We start from the raw sequence: 23,734 nt of genomic DNA on the forward strand, positions 1-23,734 counted from the left end.
CAAACAAACAAACTACCGCCTTCTCTGTCTGTCTCCCCATTTCTTTGTTTTCATTTCCGTGCTTTCCTTCTCATTCTTTCTATGATATTCCAGCCTTGTCACTAAAATTTGCTACCAATCACTTTCATATAAATGTTGATGCAGGTCAACAATAACGGTGTCATCTCGTTCTTGGCGAGTGTTTGGCAATATACCTCCGATCCGTTTCCACTCGGTGATGGCCGACGACTTTTGACCCCATTCTGGGCTGATGTTGACACGGGTAGGGGCGGGACTCTATCCTATCGACAAGTCTTACGATTCACCCAAAACGACGGCGTATTCCTCGAAGCCGATGGAATTATAAGAGCATCATTTGTTGATATGAGAGACTTCTTGTCGTCATGGATGTACATCGCGACCTGGGACAGCGTGGCTTTCTATGGTGCTTCTGATACCTCCATCGTAAGTACACTGGTTTAATCTATTGTTCGCCGCTGACCCTATTCATATTGATCATCTGTCTGTCGCCACTGTATTATAGATTTCGGCATTTCTTATGACATCTTGCATCAACTAGACGACATTCGCCCTTTTGAAAGTCCTGTCGGCCAATTTGCAAACACGAAAAAAGGATTACATCTAACGTATTAAACCCAAGTGCAAACCTGCTGGAAATCAAGCTGAACCAACATTTGACAATGCGTAACACAGTACTTGACTTACTATGCATTTTGTTCCGCCAAGCAATCTAATTTTGTTTGCCATTTTTCACTTTGGTACATCTTAATCTCTCAATAAAATTACTCAAACTTGATAATTATTTCATTCAACATCCTGCCGTGTTATCCGTTTTGTTTCTTCAAATATCATTTAATATTCACATCAAGATATAGATTTTGATAATCTTGATATTTTACTACAGAGAAATTCCTTTCAAGCTGTGATGGTGACAGACGGTCGATACTCCTTCGCCATCTTTAATTACGGTGAAATAAACTGGACAACAGGAGATGCCAGTGGTGGTGATAGTGGTACTGGTCTTGGTGGAACCCCCGCTCAGGTAAATCATTATATCGTTTGATTTATACCCCCTTCTTCTTATAAACTAGGGACACGATTGTGTATATGGTAACAAGCTCATGCATTACATTAGCCCCTCCCTATGATTACAATACATTAGTCACACCGCCAAACCGACCCCAAGTCGAGTGCAGACAGAGTCATTTTCCAACATTTGGTGTAAGGGAATTTTTGGTCAGTTTGGTGTCGGTTGTGATTCTCGTATTAGGTTCTAAATTTGGAAGATCCTTTTCATGATTTTGGGTTTAGTTTAGTCAGGAAGGCAAGAGGCTTAAGTGAACTGTGCAGTCACATAGATTAAAGGGATAGTTGAGTTCTGTTTTTTCAGACCGCAATTGCCTTCAAAGTGCATGGTTATCATTTATTGCTCTTATTTTTATATCTTTGACATTTATAGTGCCCTTTGAGGACCTAAAATTGCTATGGAGTTAATTTTAGACCGCAAAATGTGTGAAATTTAGCCAATACGATCATACCAATTCGGCTCCACTTTCAATAAAATACGGAGACCGTTAATTATTTAATTAATAAATTAATAATTACAATATATGTCCTGGCTGGTTGGGCTCAATATAACCAACACGAAAAGCCAACAAAAAAGCCAACATCGGCATTGGCTGAAATACAACGTAAAAGCCGCTATTTCGTTTTTTTTTCAACGGTTTTTCAAATTATTGACAATTTGTGGTGGTAAACAAATATATTATATCGTTATATTCGGATATTTCAGCCGTCTCTGAACCGATTTTGATCAAACAAAGATGATTTTGTGTAGCGCCCTCTGCATGTTCCTTCAAATTTGACACTCAGTTTTTCATTATCTCACAACAAAATATTGTGTGTAGCACCCACTGCAACAGAACTCAACTATCCGATTAAAGGGGGTGATGCTTTAGTGCAAGTAATCATGCACTGTTGGAAAATAAACCTGTTCAAATGCTATGCTGCATGTATCGATAAAAGGGATTAACATAATATTTTTTTAAATGGTGATAACAAAGAAAAAAATATTGGCAGTAGCTAAGAGTCAGAAGTATGTCATTTAAGTTTCTCATCAACTAATAGATAGGCCAAATAACTGAAGATCATTTTCACTATTTCTTTTTTTTTAGGGGGGGGGGGCAAAATGACATGAAATGAGACGAAATAAAACATGAATCGAACCCGTACCAAGTTACATTTGTTCGGAAGTATTGCTTCAAATTTTACATGCTTGACTCGTAGGTTGGATTCAACGCTGGTGACGGAGTGACGTTTTACAGTGTCCCTGGATCTCGGACAGCGGCCGTCGTCGATATCGAAACGACATCGAATATCGGTGTTCCAGGAAGATGGGTATTCAGAACAGACAACTCCAACATCGAAGGATTAGAATGTACTACCTCCGGTGTGTAAACAACCAAAACCATTCTTGCAATTGCTGACGTAATCATCATCATCACCATTATCATCATCATCATAACTGTCCGTTTACGAGGAGTTGTTTACTTCCGGGTCATAATGACACTCCTTCTCTCCTCTTCTTGTCTAGAGCACCTTCCCCATTTTAACCAACCTTACTGCTTTCTTTCTTCAACATTTCTTTCCAAGAAAATTTCCGTCCTCCTTTGCCCCTTTTGCCATCCTCTTCCAGATCCCACGCTCTTTTCACACGTTCATCGTTCTCTTTTCTCAACGCATGACCCATTCATCTTAATCCATTCCTCGTTACCACTTCCACCTCAGTTTCTCCCAGATCCAACCATTCCATGTACTCATTTGTGTTCTTGCTATCGGACAGCTTTACACCAAACATCAATAAAGTTAGATTTGATTCCTTTGTTTCTTTTTTATATCAGCATTTCACATTCCCTTTGATATATTCATTTTGATATACTTTTTCGTTTATTTCCTTAAAAAAAATAATTATCAGGATTTTATTACGTATCATAGAATTGGTGAAAATGAACTACTTTGATTCGGTCAATAATTAGAAGATATCTAAAATGATTATGTTTGTAGTCATCTCTTGATTTATAATTCAAAACCTGGTCAAATGACAAGGTATTGTGTGGGGGTGCGTAGGCAAGTGAGTGTGTTTAGTGCGTGAGTGGGTGCGCGCGTGTGTGTCCTTCTCTCTCTCTCTCTCTTTCTCTCTCTCTTTCTCTCTCTCTCTACACATATATATATATATATATATATATCCGCGTGAACGTAAGTTCACCGAGGAGCGTAATATTAGTATGCCACGCCCTCGTTCATACCATTTCGTTAACCAGAGGTTGGTTTTCCTCCTGACAGGTGACATTTCCCTGTTCCCATTGGTTGGTTCAATGCTTGGCGGAACTCAGGTTCTCATCAGCGGACCGTGCTTCAACGAAACCAGCCTGATTGTCTGTGAGTTCGACGGAATCGAGACTTCTGGAAGGCTTCTGGAAGACGAGATCGCCCTCTGCGTTTCGCCGACTTTCTACAAGGTTGGACAGATTCCCCTGCGCGTATCTCTAGACGACGGACTCACGTTCGATTTCACAGGATTGTTCACAATTAGTAAGTTCATATTAATAGCGTCTTTTGTACAAAGCTATAACATGTCCACCTTATGCTGTCATCAGGTCAGAATTGTTGGCTTATGCTATAGCTATGCATTACAAGAAATCTTGCCGAAATTCTTAAAAAATTATAGTTCATGAAGAAATAAATGATACGTTCATGTTCTAAATCTTAATTCCAACCAATAAACAACTGTTAATGGTTATTAATTATACTTGCTACTTCATTTGTTGGCATCGGTTCTAGGACACCTACCCCCTGGACATACACCCCCGGATTTCCACCCCAGTAAACTACCACCTAGGACAACTACCCCCTAGGGCAACCACCCTCTAAGACGACTACCCCCGGGAAAACTACCCCCGGACAACTACCCCCAGACAACTACCCCTAGGACAACTACTCCCGGACAACTACCCCCGGACAACTTCCCCGGACAACATTTTTCCCCGGGCAACTACCCCCAGACAACTACCCCTACGACAACCATCCTGTAGGACAACTACCCCCGGGCAACTATCCTAGGGGTAGTTGCCAGGGGTAGTTGTCCAGGGGTAGTTGTCCTAGGGAGTAGTTGTCCGGGGGTATTTGTCCGGGGATAGTTGTCCCAGGGGGAGTTTTCCTAAGGGCTAGTTTTCTGGGGGTAGTTCTCAGGGGGTAGTTTTCCCGGGGGTTAGTCGTCCTAGAGGGTGGTTGCCCTAGGGGAAGTTTTCCTAGCGGTTAGTCCTAGGGGTAGTTGACTGGAGGTGATTAGGGACTTTTGGATTGAGTAGACGAGAACACGACGACGCCGACTGATCATGCGTGTCAACGTACTTAGCTGCCCATGTTGACTACAATTATAAATCTTTTAGATTGCACTCGACGATTTACATGCATGCAGGAAGTAACACTATGAACATCACGGACAAAGAAAGAGGACAAAATATACAGTTCCTCATTCTACCCTCAACAAAAGAACATCCCTTCACTGCTATTATGTAAGTATGTGTAGAACAGGTGAATATGCATGTGACACCTGTTCTACACATTTTTACATAATAGCAGGGAAGGGTTGTTCCTTTGTCTACCTGAGAAACTGTATATTTTATGCACACGCGGCATACTAGTACCTTGAGCATGTAAAGGCGCCATATAAATATCAATATGTATGTATGTATGTATGTATGTACTAGATTTAGGATAATCAGGGTTGACGCATTCTCGATCGCCGACTGAGACGACGTAACGCATGCGCAGTGCCTTAAAATGACGTCACACGTTGCAGTCAAAGCTGTTGACGTGCAAATCTAAAAGTCCCTATTATCTGGGGGTGGATGTCCAGGGGGTAGGTGTCCGGATACGGTTGACATCATCTTGCTCGAATAATGCCTAGATATAACTTGAGTGCTTTACACTGCTTTGATTGGAGGTTGGGACTAGAGAGTGACTTGAGCACAAGTCTGAAAGATTAAATAGATTGCATCGTTATAATGATTATGTACCTGGGCATCATTCACGAAATTTTCGTATGTACAAGTTCGTCGACATCCCAATGAAACGTGAGTTGATTGTAATATAGACATTTCAATGGGATGTCGACGAACTTGTATTTATGACGATTTCGTGAAGCGATGCCCATATTATCAAGACAATTAATTGTTTCCCCTACAGTCAGTGTCGAGGACGTTCCTGCCAATGTATTTTCCTCGGTAACGGAAAGCAACCAAAGACAGTCCGACTTCGAGATCACGTGGAACACAGATAACCTTGAAGGCGTGGATGAGGTTGACATCGTTGTCTACGGCTACCGAGAGGAGTCAGAGGACAATTTCGTGGAGTTTAGTGGACCTTTGGTCACAGTCGCAGAGGGCGTTGACTATCATATCGGTTACCACACCGTTTCAGGGCCACTGGACCCTGAAATACATGTCGACGTTGGTGTTATTGGGGTCATAGAATCTGAAGGTCAAGGGGGAAAGTAAGAATTAAATCAAAATTGATATCTTTTCCTCGAAATGTAGTAGTATTCGTATATTGTCTTAGTGACTGTTTAAAAAGACATGTATGCAATTTATATTTTTTAATGTACATGCATTTTCTACAACTTGATCTTTTACTTCTTTTCTTAATGTTTATCCTTTCTGTTTTCCTGTCTTCATGTTATATTCTGTTTTCTACATTTTGCTGCCCAAGCAATCTTATCATATTAACTACATATACTTCAATGTTGAAAAATCAATTGTAACTGTATTTTATGTTTGAAATATGCAATGAGTGTTTTAATTGTAAAACATGACCGATTCAGCCATTGGGCTGCGACACATGTTTTTTTAATAAACCTTGAATTGATTGAATTGATTGATTGATAAGTTTATCTATCGTTTCTTGGTAATTTATATAACGTGCATTGATTATTTGGAGCCTGGTGAACTATTGACTGGAGATTCGATCTCGGGGCAGCAATTTTTTTAGAGCTGAAGGCGAGGGAAGAATGTATAGTATACAAATATACAATGACACTCGAGGATCTAGGCCGAGGGGAAATAATACTATTGATGTTCCTGAGTACGAATAGTTTTAGCTTGTTCCAAGAATGAGTCATTGTATATTTGTTTTATATTCCTTCTATCTGTGTCATTCCTTAGACACTATACTGTGATAACATGTAATGTACTCACATTCACATCAAATTTAAAAATAATAATAATTGCACTGCTCAAATGAAACATTGAAGGGTGTAGTAGTGTAGTGCAGTTACGGCACAGCATAAATTACGAGGCTCAGCGCCGTAATACCGCGGGAGTTGCCAGTGAGGAGGTATTTGAAATCCTGTACGCTCGCTAAATTTTGCCAAATGGGGAGGGTGGGCGGGAAAACGATTAGTTCACTCTTTCCCTATGGAAAAGGTGAACTATTCGTGACGTCAGCAATACAAATGAACTATTGGGCGGAAAACGTTTTTCCTAGTAACACTATTCTTTTTTGTGTTGTGTAAACTCCTAATGCAACAATTTTACGATAAGTGATATTATACCTAACATACCTGAGATCACTTAGGCGATGATAGTTTCCACCTGCACGAGAAAAGGGCGTTCATAATTTGCTTTGCTTCCCATATAGATATTACGACTGCTTTGATATTCGAGGAATAGTTTCTAATAGGCTCTTGGGGACGTTGCATCTTGCAATTATGCCTTGGGGTGATAGCAGGATGCAACGTCCCCTTGAGCCTATAAAACAACTATTCCTCTCATAGTAGTCATTCCTCTCATAGCAGTCATTATATTTGTACTATCACGCCAAGAAAGAAAATAATTATATCACACCAAGAATAAAGCAATCCACCAGTTTCCGTGTGACCTTGTTTAGACCAATCGTGTTGCAGGATTCTTGGTAAGTGGGATAGAAATATGTATTTACTTGGTTCCCTAATCGTTATTTTCTCGGGTTCTTCTAGTTCTAACCGGGCTGCCCTCTGGAGCAAGGTCCATGTTCTACAGTGGCACAATGGCGATGACGTAATAAATTGGTGCAATGATTGGATTGGAGAAGAAGTTTGGTCTGATACTTCCTTTCTGTCCGTCACACACCCGTGCCCATGTACACTTGACCAGGCCCAAATCGACATAGGGAGGTTTAGTCCGCATCCGCTGTGCGATATTGGCATCTCGTCACCTAGCAACTGTATCCATAAACCTGGGGCGATACACTGCGTACGAGCAGACACACCGAGGTATTTAATGTAAATTATTAATGTGAAAGAGCTTAGCTTCTCCATACGTTATTGGCATGATTAATAATAACCATTATCAATCCACTTACAACTCTTATAAAGCACTTCACCAGTAACAACTTAGCCGACCGAGGCGCTTAAAGTATTATTAACCTGGAATCAATTACGATTCTACACACACACACACATGTACATTTGAATGTGCACACTCTCCACTCCACTTGGGTGCATTCCAGCCAAACGTCTTTTTTGAGGACGCCAACATGCTAATCAAAATCACATATGACGTCCGCATACTAGCGAGGAGCCATTTAACATCCGGCTGGAGATTTAAAATGCCTTTCTCGAGGTTTTAAGTACTCAAGGACGCCTCAACTATACTCGATATTAAACTGATTTCACTTGTTCAATACGACAAAAATAGTTCTGTACAATTTTCGTTTTTATACAGTGCAGTATGACCTGACCTTTTCAAAATGTTAGAAATGAACAAGATATGTATAGATTTTAAGATCGATATCCTGCATGGGGGGGAAGTAAATGTCAACTTCTGCTTTTTCAGCACACTAGGAGGGGGACAGGAGTGTTGCTATGGTGATGAAGGAATGATCATTAATGTATTTGATAGTCTGGGAGGGGGCTACAGCCATCGTTACCACCATGGGGGCGTTACCCCATATGGAGAACCTAATAAGGTATGTACCTTTCCGTATGATTATGCATTTGGTGTGACTCTTTGTCAAACAATTAGAAGAAGAAAGGAAGAGGATTATACAAAGCGACGAAGAGAACAATTCAACCACACATACCCATTGACGCATACACATACAAACACACACACACACACACACACACACACACAGGCAGTATTAGTTCTGCTCGGAGTTTGAGATAATAGGCAAAAATATAGCAAATATTGATCCTCCGTGCAAGAAGAAATTGTTTTAGAAATTTCCGCCCTCAAGTAATGATTTTATTTGACTTTAAGAAACGTTATTCGTCAAAACATGTGCTTCCTATCTCCATGAAATGTGCTGGTGCACAAACAAAGAGAGAGAGCGAGATCACGAGTAATTACGTCATATAGAGATAATAAGGCAGAAATAAGGAAAAAGGCGCGTAGGAAAACAGTAAAACGTAACAGTACGTCATAAAGAAAGCAAGTGAAGACAGAAAATGAAAGCAGGTCAGTGAAGTGGGAAGAAAAAATACAGAGGGAGAGAGAAATTTAAAAAAAAAAAAGAAGAGAGAGAAAAGGGAATGACAGAAAAAGCGAATATATCAGACAAAAGTTTAGAACGGGGAAATTAGTGGAAAGTGACATTTAGTACATCCGGCTGCAAGCAGTCCAGCCGATAATGAATTGTTCTTCCCAGAGCTTACGATGAACATCTGTACTTAAATAGCATCTAACAACTCCATAAACATTGATACATGCATACATACTTAACATATATTATACCTTAGTATAAATAATATATACATGTTAAAAAAATAACCTATGTAACAGCTTCGGCAACTACCGTGGAAAATAATACAATGCGAAAGGAAATTAGAGAACAATGGTCGCGTAGCTTGAATCAAAGTTCGTTATTGTGTGGAGGTTATAAATAGTATCACGTGACTTCATTAACTCTTCAGGTACCATATCTGTCGCACTACCTCGTCGACATCTTGCCCTGGACCTACTGCTGTACTTACGGTGGACCAGATGAGTGCACAAATTTTGGTCGGCATCGGCCTTCTCAAACTTGCAACAACTACGTACCGCCTCCTCCAGGTATTCTTTTTTGCATCAATTTTATCGATCTCCCCATAAGGCATAACCATGATGAGAATTTTTTCTATCATTCGACAGTTAGACAAAGTCATGGAAGCATGTTCGGAAATGTATGTGTGTAACCATAAAACCTTGTTCACATCAGACGACGTAAAAAAAAAATTAAAAAAAACCTGCTAAAAAAAAAAGGCTGATGTTATTCTATTTCACTTTTTTTTCTTCAAATAACAATATTTTCATGTCGACAAAGGAAAGATATAACCTGGATATAACTGCATGTCTCTGTGCGCTTTACAAGACAGAATACAGAAGGAGTGGAAAGGGTGCACTGGATTCATAATCATTGTGAGATGTTACAAAGTGCTAAATAAATATGTTTTCAAATTACTTCTGAATAGTTCGTACGTTTCTTTATTTCTAAGGTATTCTGGCAAGTTATTTCATACAACAATGGCTGCATTTGAAAATGACCTTTCTCTGTAAGATTTTGTTATAGTTTGTGGGACATAAAATAAAGATTTTTTACTGGAACGCAACGTTCTTTCTGGTCTATACTGTATTAACAATTCAATGACATATGATGAAGCAAACTGACAAGAAACATTGATAAGTTAATACAAGTACTTAAAACTGGATGCGGGACTGAATAGGTAGCCAATGTATATGTCTGAAGACTGGAGATATTATTGATGTTTTGGTGTTTGTGTTACGAGTCTGAAAATATGCTAAAAAATCATCCTCGACACTCTCCCAAAATCATTTCCCCCTTCAATATCACGTACTAAACTTTCTCCTTGTTTACCCTCTCTCTCTCTCTCTCACGCATCCATCTATCCCTCCCTCCCCTCCCTCTCCCTCCCGTTGTCACAACTCAGCATTGGGCAGTGGTGATCCACATATTTCAACTCTTGACTCGACCACGTACACTTTCAACGGCCACGGTGAATTCACGATGCTGAACGCACTAAATGGCACCTTCATCTTACATGCAAGAGCGGCTCCTCTCGTTGGTAAAATTTATTTTCCATTCATTGTTTTAGCTCAGTCTTCATTTAACCCATTGACTACTGAATGTTATAGGTCCTATAGGCTTTAACACAGGGACCACCCGGTTCCCGTAAGCAAAGGGTTAAAATATACTTTTCACGTCGATGTCAATCCGATTTTACATCCGTTTGCGAGTTTACTCAGACATAATTTTAATTCCTGATAGACTTTTCAACAAACCTACGTGAAAGGTGCATGTAAAAAACTTGGGATTTATATGCTTTAACCTTTAGAGATTCTTAAATGAACCCTGTACACAAGTTCCTCGAAACAACTATTTAGGGTTTTAAATATGGGACAAGATTAGGAACCCAACCGGTTCTATTGTTAATCATCTGTTTTATATTAGAGGGGAAACCATTCTATGCTCAATGATGAAACTAACGCCAGATCGTTCATCTTGTTCATAATGAATAAAGAAGTCACATGTCATCTTTCTGTAATGTATGTACACTTTCACATCATTCTAAATGAAAATATGATATTTAATAATGAATAAAGAAGTCATATGTCATCTTTCTGTATTAAATGTATGTACACTTTCAAATCATTCTAAAGGAAAATATGATATTTCACCTATTAGTTGAACAACTGTTCATATCAAAATGTATTTCCTACTGTAATTTCCATTGCAGGAACGTCTGATGCAACGGTGTTTGTTGCCATGGCAGCACGATTTGGGGATAGTGATATAATTCATATTCAAACCAATGAACGCAGGGTTCTTGATGCCTATGTCCGACTAGCCGGGGATGGACAACACTTCACGAGGATTGAATTTGATCAGGCTTCTCGATGGTCATATTCAGGTATAACAAATTAACCTTTTTGTTTTTTACGTCATGCGGTTAGATTTATTTTAATTCAGTTATGTATCCTACACATTTGTTCCCTCTTCTTCCTATCAAGAGAAAGCTGGGAAAGCAGTTAATTTTCTTTAACAGTTGCAAGACTTCAATTTTTCGAGAAAATTGGTATTGAGGAATATCACACCACTGGGAAATATGATAAACCTTAAAACCAAGAATGTCTAAGCTTTAGGAATACTGTTTTTTCACAAACTACTGTTCTAACTCACAATGAGCAGAACTATAGTGTTCAAGATCCTTTAATCTTCCCCACCCCTCTCATATTTTGCTATCAATAACAATACCAATCGTTGTACGATAAGCTAGTCGATACCATGCAGTTCTTTAGTGTCCATCATTTTGCATCTACTTGATTTCCTAGGGGTCTCTGTAACCGGTCGCAACATTACCACAGATGGAATCATTGTATCTTTTGACGGAGGGGTAGGGCTGAATCTAAAAGCAGCAGAGGGGGCCATGAGCATTCTTCTTGTAGCTCCAGACTCCTTCCGAGGTCAAACGCAAGGCCTGATGGGAACGTGGAATGGTAATGCCAGCGACGATTTCCTAACTCCTCAGGGATCTTTCCTCTCACCTGATCTGACTACTGAGCAGTTGCACTACCAATTTGGACTACTATGTAAGATCATATTTTTTCTCCCAATAACTTTTCTCTAACTGTTTGTCAATATTGTTCAATGGTATTTTTCATTCACTTGATTTCAAAGTACATGTACTATTTACACTAATTATAATTCACCTAAACATAAAAAGACTCTCTTTTGGTTTTTAGCTGGGACGTCTGAAAGTCATTCGTCTATAATCTTGACCTTGACTTTAATACCTTGACTTAATTTTCCCCGTCATAATTAGGTATAATTATAAAAGAGAGCAAGTAAATGTGAGGTATTCAATATATGGTTGAGTTCTGGTCATGCAGTTACATTCTGAATGAAGTCATTTATTTGGAAAAGTTTATTAAGTACTATCGATAGAGGTATTGGCGTCTACAAATTTTGAAATATTAAACATTACTAAAATCGACTCAATCTTGCTGACATCACATGCACTGCACACACAAATGGGATTTTGGGGACTACACACATATATCACGTGAATGATTGCTCGAAAGTTCTTGTCATATTTCGAATGAGAGCTTTTGACATGCAATTATTTTTTTAGTATGTGCACTTTATTCTTACAAACTACCATAAAAAAAACTTTTGAAAAAAAAATCATAGATTATTCATTACCTTTTAAAGAACTCAGCCTTCTCCTTTAATAACCCCGGGTATCGAAGAGACCATTCCCTCCCAAACTATTAGAGCATTATTGAGATATCCTCCATAGCGTCGTTGCTTCTGATCTTGAACACGCATGTGCGTTACAAAGGAATACATGTATGGGTTGTTGGTCACTCTCCTTTGCTTCAATACAGGGGAAATCGATGCAGCAGAATCGTTGTTCTTTTACGAACCGAGCAAGGACCACGAATCTCATACCGACCGCACTTACACTCCTGTCTTTGAGCCTGTCGCCAACCCTTCTGTAGACCAAAGCCTTGTATTAGAGGTGTGCGGTACGAACCAGTTCTGTATCTTCGACTACCAGACAACGGGGTCGCAGAGTTTTGCCCAGAATTCCGTGAAGGCACTTGTGCAATATCAGCAGGCAGTCGACAACATAGCATCGTTCGGTAAGTTTTTCATACCTGCTGCTCACAAAACCTCATTCCATTGCGCCAGTCACATTCATCCATGCAATACATTAGGGACTTTTAGAATAGGGACTTTTAGATTCGCATGAAGACAATAGGTCTATGCTACTTGTAATGCACTGCCTTCAATGGACGTCACACGTATCAGTCCACGCAAATCTAAAAGTCCCTATTGAGTGGACGAGAACACGACGAACGCCGACTGATCATGCGTGTCAACGTACGGAACTGCCCATGTTGACTACAATTAGAAATCTTTTAAATTGCACTCGACGATATACATGCATGCAGGAAGTAACACTATGAACATGACGGACAAAGAAAGAAGACAAAACATACAGTTCCTCATTCTACCCTCAACAATTGCTGTGGTAGAACATCCCTTCATTGCTATTATGTAAAAATGTGTAGAACAGGTGAATATGAATGTGACACCTGTTCTACACATTTTTACATAAGAGCAGGGAAGGGATGTTCCTTTGTCTACTTGGGGAACTGTATATTTTATGCGCACGCGGCATATACTAGTACTGTAGTAGATTTAGAAAAATCAAGGTTGACGCATTCTCGATCGCCGACTGAGACGACGTGACACATGCGCAGTGCCTTAAAATGACGTCACACGTTGCAGTCAAAGCTGTCGACGCGCTAATCTAAAAGTCCCTACTTTCAACAGAACACGACAGAGCATCTAGGTTTAGATGCAACTTATTGACGAAAGGTTATGACAAACTGGCGCAAGATTATGTCTTGTTATGTCCGTGTTGCGCATGAGGGATAATTTCGTTTTCGTTATTACCTGTTTTCGTTATTACCAAGTCTAATCAACAAAGTAAATAGCCATTTATCGGTAATTCAAGGCAGTGTTTGAAACAGGCCCCCCAAGCTCCGCCATTTTGTCCGGATCCATTAGAGGCCAAAATAAGCCTTGCATAATTCATGAGCCTTATGAATTATGCATTCTGTAGAATGCTCCCCGCAAAAAGTGTACTGGAATGATGCTCACTTCATGGTAAAAGACAATACGCGTATCAGCGTAATTAGAGAGGTCAAATAATCTACTGTACGGAATTATGGGTAATTTATTCATCACGCTGCGCGCTAGCAACGCAAGTGATGCAGCGAATCAGCATGGATTATTCTGATGCGATCACCGTTAGGTGAAATACGCGCTCGAACGTGTATTATCGATCACCAGTAAAACAGCTGGTGTACCCAGGATGCATCTGGGAAGTGAACCTTAAAGTTCCGTTGTTGTGTTGTTTGAGTTTTAATGGCATGTATCATTCATTTATGAATATTTACGCCAACTAATTTAAACATCATTACACCTCTACTTATTAATATTCCAGCATTATATTTTTCTGAAAATCTCTTTATTGACCAAAAAATGATAATAACCATCCATTTACAACACATTCTCTGGCTATGATTATACATTTTAAATATGCCGATGTATTAAGTTTCCTTATTTTAGACAAACAATTATGTGGCACAGTGGATGGATTTTCCCCATCCACCCTCATCGTGACCTTGCAAGTTGTGTTCTCTTTACTGAACAACCTGTTGCAATTTCTTTCTATCTCACTTTCAGTCGTACTTGTTATTACCACTCATTTGCATGCACTCGCTATCAACTACGATCAACCATTCTATATTCACTCCATTACCCTCCACATTTCACTTGGATTCTCTTCGCTTTTCCTTTTTGCAGCCTTTGCAGGAGCTTTGAACATTTTTAACGTAGAGTCCAGAGAGATCGGAAAGTATGTTAATCATTTTATTCAAATGTTCCAACTTGAAAAAAGGAAAGTGAAACATTGTTTAATTTCATCTTGACATAAATGATTTCTTTTTTTAACGACAATTGAATTTAACACTGGAAATTTTGAATTGGCCGGGTTGCCTGCCATCCCCCCCCCCCCCCGCACTCACGCCATTATAAGGACCGCCGCACGCATAGCGAACACTCACTCCTGAAGACGGACAGTCAACCTGTCCGAAACGTCGAGTCTACTCTCCTGCTCCTGCTCTGCAACTCTACTCAACTCTTCAACTCAATCCAGTCTTCTACTCAAACCTTCATCCTATCTACAACTTTCTGGTTTACAGTCCTTTTCAGGACTATACTCACTTCTGAAAGATACTCTTCCTTCCAATCTCCACTTTCTCGCCTTTCTATTTTCACTTCTATTTTCTATCCACTTTCCTTAGTCCTTCTAGGACTTTACACATGGTGTACCGTAAACCTCTACCGTGATTAAATATAATATTGTTTACACTTTTGCAAATAGTTACATTATGTACATGGTCCATGTAGAAACAGCACCAGAAAGAGGATTGCAAGCCCCCCCCCCCCCCCTGTTTTCTTAAGTTAAGAAGTATCAAAACATGATTCTATTAAAATTATTAGTTTGGATACGAAAGGCAATGATGAAATGGCAGTCTGTCTATGTCTTTCTATATTTAATGCATTTAGAGGGTTGACTTTCAAACCTTCTTACATACAATACTTGAAGCAGCATTATACTGCAATAATGCAATACTCTACAAATCCTCTAAAATACAGAAGTCATAGAGGTAAATGATTTTCAACATGTATAATTATAATTAAAATATCATTGATTAATTCAATATTTGATATAGACTGGTAGATCTTTATCACTCAAATTTCAAGGAGAATCTTTCGACCCAGTCCTCCCATAAGATGGTAGTTGACATTGTTAAAATGTTAATGTTTATTCATTGATGATTAGTTATCTTTAATCATTTGAAAGTTGACATGATGATTAATTCATTAGCTTTATTGAATGTGGTATTCTACAAACATATAATACAAATAATAAATAAATATCATGTAAAAATATTCAAGTTTAAACCCATCTCTACTGTCCTCTTTCATTATATGAGGGTGGCATCTTCAAGACGTAGTCCCATGTAGATGTCTCCTGCATTCATCAATAAAGTTGTAGCCTAGTTTTCAGAAGAAAGGGCTGTAATGATAACCCAAGTCTGTTGAATGGAAAAATGAAATAAGATACAGTGTATAAGAAAAACAACAATGACTAATAACATACACCCTGATACCTGCTCTGACAACATGACAAAGGACTGAAATTCACTTGGGGTTATAGTGGGCAAACCAAAACTATTTTTCCTACAAGACTAGTTACTGACCACATCTTAGATTATTTCTGATGATCCCGTTAAGATGATAGGCCTGCTGGAGCTTGGATCAGACAAGGTATGAAATAAGTAATACGTGTACAGTGTACTTGTATTGTGAACTTGCGCTTATAATTGAATAATACTCGGTTAAGTATGGGACATAAAATGACCAAACAACTTGGACCAGAGAATGTACTGGAAATAATGATATTGAAACATACGTAATGTAGACTTATATTTCATCTAAATCTAAATCACAGTTGTGATATTCAGTATTCTTTTACAAGTAACGGACAATGAAAAATATCTTTGTCAGATCTATAACTTTCTGCATGATATGTGTTCTACAATAGTTTATTGGGGGTACGTACAATGTATATTAGCACACTTGCTCGTATAAAGTGTAGTAGGCCCGCATCTCTAGATATAGTGATTCTGTTAATATATGTTCTTTGTTCCTCTCCTGGGTTTGTAATCAACATGCCTTCATCATCCACAGTAGAGAAGCATCATCCTACATAAGAGAAAACAATGTAGGTACTTCAATTAAAAAGTGATAATAATAGATACATAACAACCATAATACATGATACATCCTATAAACAGACTTTCATTAATCTTATGTTGTGTTCTTCTTCATCTTCATTGCTCAAGAAGTGAAAGGACCACTTACACACAAAAAAAGTAGTGAGGGGTCCTGTGTATACCCTACATGTATGATCATTATTATTATTATGTAGTGCTTTGAATGTGCATTAGACATCGTTCTTCTACACACAGGACCTCCTGTAAATAAGGACAAATCCCTTTGTAAACAAAGAAAGGGAAGAACTAGAATAAAATATCCCCTCCACTATATACACCTGCAACATAAACTTAGTTCCATTTCCTTTGTAGTGAATTAATAGGTGGTCGTTTAATATTTGTGTGCTAAATATCCTGAAAATTTTACCTGCATGGGACTTTCAGCTTCATCTTGCAAATATAAGAAATGTTGTAATGTCTACTCATGATCAGTTAACTCCTTCCAGCTCTTCATCAGTTTCAATCTTTTGGAACAAAAAGAAAACAAAATCAATATGACAATCAAGGCGTCCCTTTCTCCTTAACAAAATAAAAATAGATCTAGCATGAAAGCTATTTTTCATGTCATGGTTGGCCTTAATTTTAATATGGTGTGGAAATCAACATTCCAATTTAATGGACCACAGTACAAATTAAAATTAAATGGAAGATTTAACTTGTGCCTCAAAAAGTGCTTTATATGGCCTATACATATAAAGTAGTCTTAAGTAGAATTGGTTTATTAAGACAAGAAGAAGTGGACTACATAAGTAAACATAATTGTGGACTAGGGGTCTTCTCTTACACAAACAAATAGATTTATCAACATGAACTGCACAATTTGGAGAAGAAAAAAAAACTCTAATATATTAAGAGAATTAATAGGGGTCAGGCGCGTACGCAGGGGGGGAGGTTAACCTTCCCTTGAGCTTTTTTTATGTGTATGTTTTTCTGGACCCCCCCCCCCCTTTTGAGTGTTGATTTTTTGTTTTAAATGAAATTTTAAAAAACAAACAATCCTAATGGATGACCTAAAAAAGATGACCCCCCCCCCCCCAAAAAAAAACAGTCCTCTTACCCCCCCCCCCCCCCTTGAAAAAATCCTGAGTACGCCATTGATAGCTAGCTAGATCTACTAGGCCTAGGTCTAGACTCTAGTAGTAGTAATGACAACTTGACAAGCACGCTGGACCCACACAAAATCTAAATATTAAATAAACAAATCCTAGTGTTGATGCTTTTTAAATATATTTTATTAATAAGTTTCAGGTTTACATCTAAATGAATAGGATTTGGGGTTTTTTGATTATCAATGGTCACAGATAATTTTGGTCTAAATAAAGTTGACACGCACCGATGATGCAACTGAGCGAACGGATGGCACCGATATTGATAAGTAAAGCCATCAGAGTCCACATCTACTAAAGATTTTATCAAGAATTAATCCACTTGGATTATCAAAAAAATCATGCTTCAGAGATTATTGTAAGGTGTAACGTTAAATCTAGATTTAAATTAAATCGGTGATTGGTGAATTAGATTCATGATGACGATCAAATCTGAAATGAAACTTGATTAGAAATTTTGATCTTGATGCAAATTAATGAGCACCGAAATTCCCCGGGGTGGGCCTGCCGGAACCCCGGGGCCCTAACTGGAGTACTAGGGTGAAATGACGGCAAACCGCAGTCAAACTACTTCATGACGATAAAAATTAAAGTGCAATTTCAAGAGCAATATTTGACAATAGTCTTTTCCCCAAAAATCTGTTGAGAACTGTCTCCAAATGTAACGAAATTACAGTACATAACGAAGACTATTGCAGCTTTTTCAAAATTGATGACTAAATTCACTTAATCTACTCATATTTCAATCAATTACTCACACATTCTCAATGAACTAACTCTTGTCAGTTTGTGCGAGTGTAGTAGCGTCGTGCATAAATCTGCATCATTAAAGTGACGCAATGAGGTCAAATATATTATCCGGTTTCTTAAACGATACTATCGATAAAATACATATTCATGAGGCACTTATCCAATCAAAAAGCCGCCTCGGGTGCTTATTTTGTCTTCAAATGATCCAAAAGAGGCGGAGCCTAATCCCATTCGTCTGCATGGTTTCCGCGCGTTCTGCTTTCCGTCTAGTAATTATATTTAAACGTCTTTGGTTTGAACTATTCATTACGCATTCATTTTGGTCATGATTTCTGTCTAACAAGGCATGTCAAAGACCGCGCTAGTCAATAACGTTGTCTTCCGTCAGCAAAAAAATATCGTGTGCAATGGGCTTTAATAATCTACTAGTAGTCAATAGAAACTCGATGGGTAAACCAATTGATACGGGTTTGATTCCTCATGTGCAACTCGCCTTATCTGTATTGTTTGCTGTGTTCTACGATGTGTAATCACGATATTCTGAAAACCTGTTAATGTATTACAATCAAACTTTGTTTTGTTTTTTTTGTAAAATCGCTCTATAGTGGAGGCATCATTTTCTACTGCGTGCAGTCGAACATCCATCTAAAAGTTTGTTTATCCTTTCAACGGTTCATATTTTGTTCTCATTATCTTAAGTGAGTTGCCCAACTCTTCCCGCCCCTGCTAACGGAAGTGCCATCGCGACGACCTACATGGCAGGGGGCGTGGCTAGATTCGTGTGCGAGGCCGGCTTCGAACTGAGTCACGTGGTCAACTTAACCTGCCAATCAGATGGTACCTGGAGTGTTGGCGATATTCCGACATGCATCAGTGAGGCATCCGGGCAGACGATTATGACCTCTATGACCTCTATGACTATGAAGCCACATGGGCCAGGTAAGCAGTTAGCCAGGTCGATTTTGAACGAGCCCTTACATTTTTGTTAAAATGTGTTGTTTTTCATCATATAAATTAAACAATCAAAAGAGAATAATAACAAATATTAAAATGTATAAACATACACAGAATATAAATTTTACATAAGCAAGCGAAAAAATGTTATGGCATAAGATTTATGTTTTCATGGTCTTCCATGGAGACCAAAAAGAAAAAGAAGAGGGAAAAGATGGAAAAAAACAGGACAAATCAAAACAAAAAAAAACAATAGTATTTTAATATATTATGTTAAGGTCTGACGGTATTAATTAAATTAGTTGTAAGAGAGATCGTTTGGATAAAGAGAGATATACAATTGCTAATATGAATGGAAATGATATCGTATATCCTAGCCCCGACCCCCTCCCTGTAGAAAGAAAGGGCGTTTGCAGTTGTTTGCTCAGGGTCTGGAAAGGGAAAGATTATTGTATCATAGCTGATAAGGTATTGGGGTATAAAATTTGTTTACAGCAGGGAGTAGTAAAAAGGAGACGAAACTCTTGTAATTTATTCAAACGCATTCGTGAGTTCTAATGCGTAACGATGGGATGTGTAACATTCCACTTGGCTTTGAAGTTCCATGCTCCAAACCGCACTTCCACTGCGGGGACTTTCGGAAGCCAGGCACCAGTTTTACATTTATTACAAAATATTAAATTACCGGCAAATTTCAGTGTAAATCAAAAACCTTATATGGGGATTGTAATGGGAATAGTGCATCAAACAAATTTTCAAATTTAGTACTCTGTCCTTCCAATAATTTGTGTGCCAGAGTTGGTAAAAGAAAAATTACATCCTGACAAAAACTCAATATTTTAGGACAATGCGCTAATTTGTGCATGTTTTAATGTCTCGTTATTGAATCCATGATTTACAATCTTCAATAATATTAAGTTTGCTAATGCGTGTTTTCGCGTGTTTTTTTTTTGTATTTTTGAAGTTTAAAAAAGGATGAAATTACACAGGTCTGTGTTTACTTGTTCTACTTTTTACACATTCAACAATGGATGAGAAATCATTGAAAGGGACAGCGAACAGTTGCTGTGATACAATTTTCTGATGTGATTTCATGCGCTCTTTTATCTCACCACCTGGTCAACAGTTGCAAATTAGCGCATAACTTTTCGGCGGCTTGGAGCATGGGGTCAAAGGAGAGCGGCTTGATTCCAGTCCTTCTCTATCACGTCCCTGTTTACATTTAACAAATTTGGTGTATTACTATTGAGGACTTTAAACATCATTACACTGATATGGAATTTCTGGTGAGACTTCAAAGTCTCCCACGGCAGTATTTCATGCTTTGAACAAAACAATGTAATTGAGGCTTTATTTTTAGAATAGTCCTTCCTACTCTATTTTGTAGCTTTTGTAATTGGTTTATATATTTTCCACAAGGAGATTGACATATTATGTCCTCAAAATCTAGATGAGGTAGAATAACATTTTGATGTATGAATTTTAACTTTTATTTTTCTTCTTTTAAGATGTTAAACTTTAGGTATTCCATTCTGGATCCTGTATGAAATAATGTTTGTGTTTTTCCTTACCCCTTTTTTTATATAACTAAATACCTAAAAACTGCAAAGTTATCCTTACAGATAAAATACAATTATCAGTACATATATGCAGTTTATAAGTCAAGAATTAATTAAATCATTTCCTCTTACCCTACAGTTCTGTCGACGCCCGCTATCATCGGAATATCTGTGGGATCGGTAATTCTGATCGTTTTGATCATTATTGTCATCATTTTGATCTGCCGACCAAAGAAACGTCCACCGTCGATCGGGTACGCTACATAATCTACATCAAAATAATCTTGAATCTTGAATCTTCGTTTGTTGGCGCCAAAGAAATAAGAAAGCACTGTCATCATAATAACAATGTCCTTCGAAATAGCGATGACCTTCAAAAAGCAACTGCAGACAATTTCTTTACCCTATTATACATCCGATATAAACCATATTGGAATCACGTATTACGTGTAATGTTCGCACGTGTTAATATTTTATTGACAGGGCTCTTGACGTTGCCTTGACTTTCAAGAAGTCATTGCCATCATGGGATTTTAGGTAGACCTACATGTATGTGTCCTTGTACAGGGCCTCTTAAAGAGGGTGCTCCGATTTGTGAATGTGTCATGGTATAGTGGTTTTTTATTTGTCATGTTTCTCAATCCAAGGGTTGAGGGTTCGAATCATAGCCAGGCACTAACGTCCTTTACAGCAAGAAAATAATCCACATTGTCTGTGTATTAAGCTCTTTATTAAACCAGAATATTATTTTCCTTAAATTAGAGGGTAAGGGTTAGTGTTAGGTTTTGGATTAGTATTCAGTTTGGGTTGTTGGAATGTTGGGTACCGTGTTAAGGCTAAAAATTCGTAGGAAATTACCGCAAAGGATACAAATGGTCGACCAGAAAAGTGTCTTACAACTATCACGAGCTTCACCTAATACCATCACATAATTATTTTGCATTATCCCGTTTAATAATCCTAAATATATTACTCATTGCGGATGTAGTATCAAAAATAATATCGCAGGTGATATTCGTTTGTCTCGCAATGTCAACAACGGACCTAAAAGATCATGACGTTTCGTGCGCCGCTGCAACACTTCGTCAGGTAATAACATATATTGTAAGCAAGCGTTTTTTTATACTCTACGGGCGATCACCTGACAAAGTGTTGCAGCGGCGCACGAAACGTCGTGATCTTTTAGATCCCTTGTTGACCAACATTGCTAGACAAACGACTCCCACTAGCGATATTATCCCGTTCGTTTGTATACTTCATTTTAATTATTATGATGACCTTTTCTTTCATCCTCAAATTTTTTATCGCTCTTTTCATTTTTATTCATTTTCTTATTTTATTAGGAAGGTGAACCCTTCAAAAGACCAGGCTGAAGTTCATGGAAACCCTACCTACGCCCAGTAAGTCCGTTTGAACATACAGCTGAGTACTAGTGTCAAGCAGTGGCATTGTGAAAGATTGATTATTTTACAATGGTAGTTATAGGTATGATGATAATAAAAGTTATAGTAATGATGATAATGATACTAATAATGATAACAAAATAAAGATAGACTTTTAAATTTCAAAATAGACTGGAAAGTCTCTTTATGCGCTTATCCCAGAAACAAAATACAATTTTATGCTAGCATATTTATACAGATTAATTAAAAAGATTACTATTAATTCCTATTAATTCCTATTAAATGTAGTACAGAGGAGTAGATTCTGAAGTTTTTAAATTCTAAAAATGAAACGAAACTTGGCTCAATCTTGGCAAAGATCGCGCGATCTTGGCACAGAAAGGGGTATATGGGACTACACGCACATTCGTCATTGACTGTTGGATGCAAACACTTTAGCTAGTACTAGTCATCTGCCGAGTATGTGGTACTTCAACTCTTCAAGAGCAATCATGTTCAGGGGGCATTTCTACTTTCTTTTAAAATGAAATGCCGGGAGTGAGGAACTCAGCTATCTCATTAACTTCATATGAAAGCCAAAATGAACCGACTCTTCCATAAGATTAACTTTCAATGTTAAATTTTGTTTTGCAATTCAGCACTTGGCCGCTAATAAACAATTGTAAATTAATTTTCTTTTCAAGATTTAAATAATTGAGAAAACCAATGTCATGAAAATATTAATTATTTCATTTCAAATGGAAATGGAATCGTGTAGGATTTTGTCCTTGAGTGTATTAAACGTTACATCGGAGCTAAAGGCCGGGTAGTGATATCTTAAGTCCTTATGACGCACTTAGAAGTGTTATATCATAAGAATATGTGCTATTACACAATAATTTTTGTTATTTTTATTATTAATCGTCGTTTTTCTTTGTCTCTCTTTCCCTTTCTTTCCCTGTAGTGCTTAGTCCTGGCAATAAACTTCAATGCAACGAGTGGATCGACTTGTGAGGACATAGCTACTATGTTGATATCTCTACAATGCATGCATGAGCTGATAACTATATAAACGCTTTTTCGTTGGCCCTTTTACTTTCATAATTTTGTATTGATTTTTTGTTTAAATCACAGGAGCGTTTTTTTTTTGTTGCTGTTACTCAGACATAAACAGTTTTTATATAGAGAGCATATAAAATGTACAATTATACTATATGTGTAGCTTTGTCTTTTTTAAAAACATTTTTCGATTAAGATCAAATTCAGCTGTAAATAGGAACTATATAGTTGGCACCGTTACAGTGTTACACCACTTTGGAAACGAAAATCATTCAAAAGGAACACCTAATGGATTCTTTCACAGATGCTCACTTTCTCGTAGATTCATTGTTATGATATCTCTGAAATGCATGCATGAGCTGATAGCTATATTGACGCTTTTTCGTTGGCTCTTTTACTTTTCATAATTTTGTATTAATAGTTTTTTAAATCACAGAAAACGTTTTGATGCTATTACTCAGATATAAATG

At 37.9% G+C, this 23,734-nt stretch overlaps 1 protein-coding gene across 1 annotated transcript; it reads left to right on the forward strand.

Annotated features, from left to right (window-relative positions):
• The first annotated feature begins 3,371 nt into the window (after positions 1-3,371).
• Positions 3,372-23,333, forward strand: LOC105443820 (sushi domain-containing protein 2-like). Its single transcript, XM_030979124.1, has 13 exons — positions 3,372-3,591; positions 5,248-5,554; positions 7,034-7,309; positions 7,872-8,004; positions 8,951-9,089; positions 9,965-10,099; positions 10,772-10,945; positions 11,367-11,624; positions 12,423-12,680; positions 19,010-19,249; positions 20,963-21,077; positions 22,167-22,223; positions 23,170-23,333. The coding sequence occupies exons 1-13, from the start codon at positions 3,375-3,377 to the stop codon at positions 23,174-23,176; spliced, it is 2,316 nt and encodes a 771-aa protein (XP_030834984.1). The 5' UTR covers positions 3,372-3,374; the 3' UTR covers positions 23,177-23,333.
• Positions 23,334-23,734: the final 401 nt, after the last annotated feature.

This window comes from Strongylocentrotus purpuratus, unplaced genomic scaffold, assembly GCF_000002235.5.
Source record: "Strongylocentrotus purpuratus isolate Spur 01 unplaced genomic scaffold, Spur_5.0 spur5_scaffold_10, whole genome shotgun sequence".
NCBI lineage: Eukaryota > Metazoa > Echinodermata > Echinoidea > Camarodonta > Strongylocentrotidae > Strongylocentrotus > Strongylocentrotus purpuratus.

What these genes read in the sequence shown, in the direction of transcription:
- LOC105443820 (XM_030979124.1), top strand. Translation starts at nt 3,375, where the DNA reads ATGCTTGGCGGAACTCAGGTTCTCATCAGCGGACCGTGCTTCAACGAA. An exon ending in CTACGTACCGCCTCCTCCAG is followed by an intron (nt 9,090 to 9,964) that starts GTATTCTTTTTT and finishes GTCACAACTCAG; the next exon opens with CATTGGGCAGTGGTGATCCA. An exon ending in AAGAGCGGCTCCTCTCGTTG is followed by an intron (nt 10,100 to 10,771) that starts GTAAAATTTATT and finishes TTTCCATTGCAG; the next exon opens with GAACGTCTGATGCAACGGTG.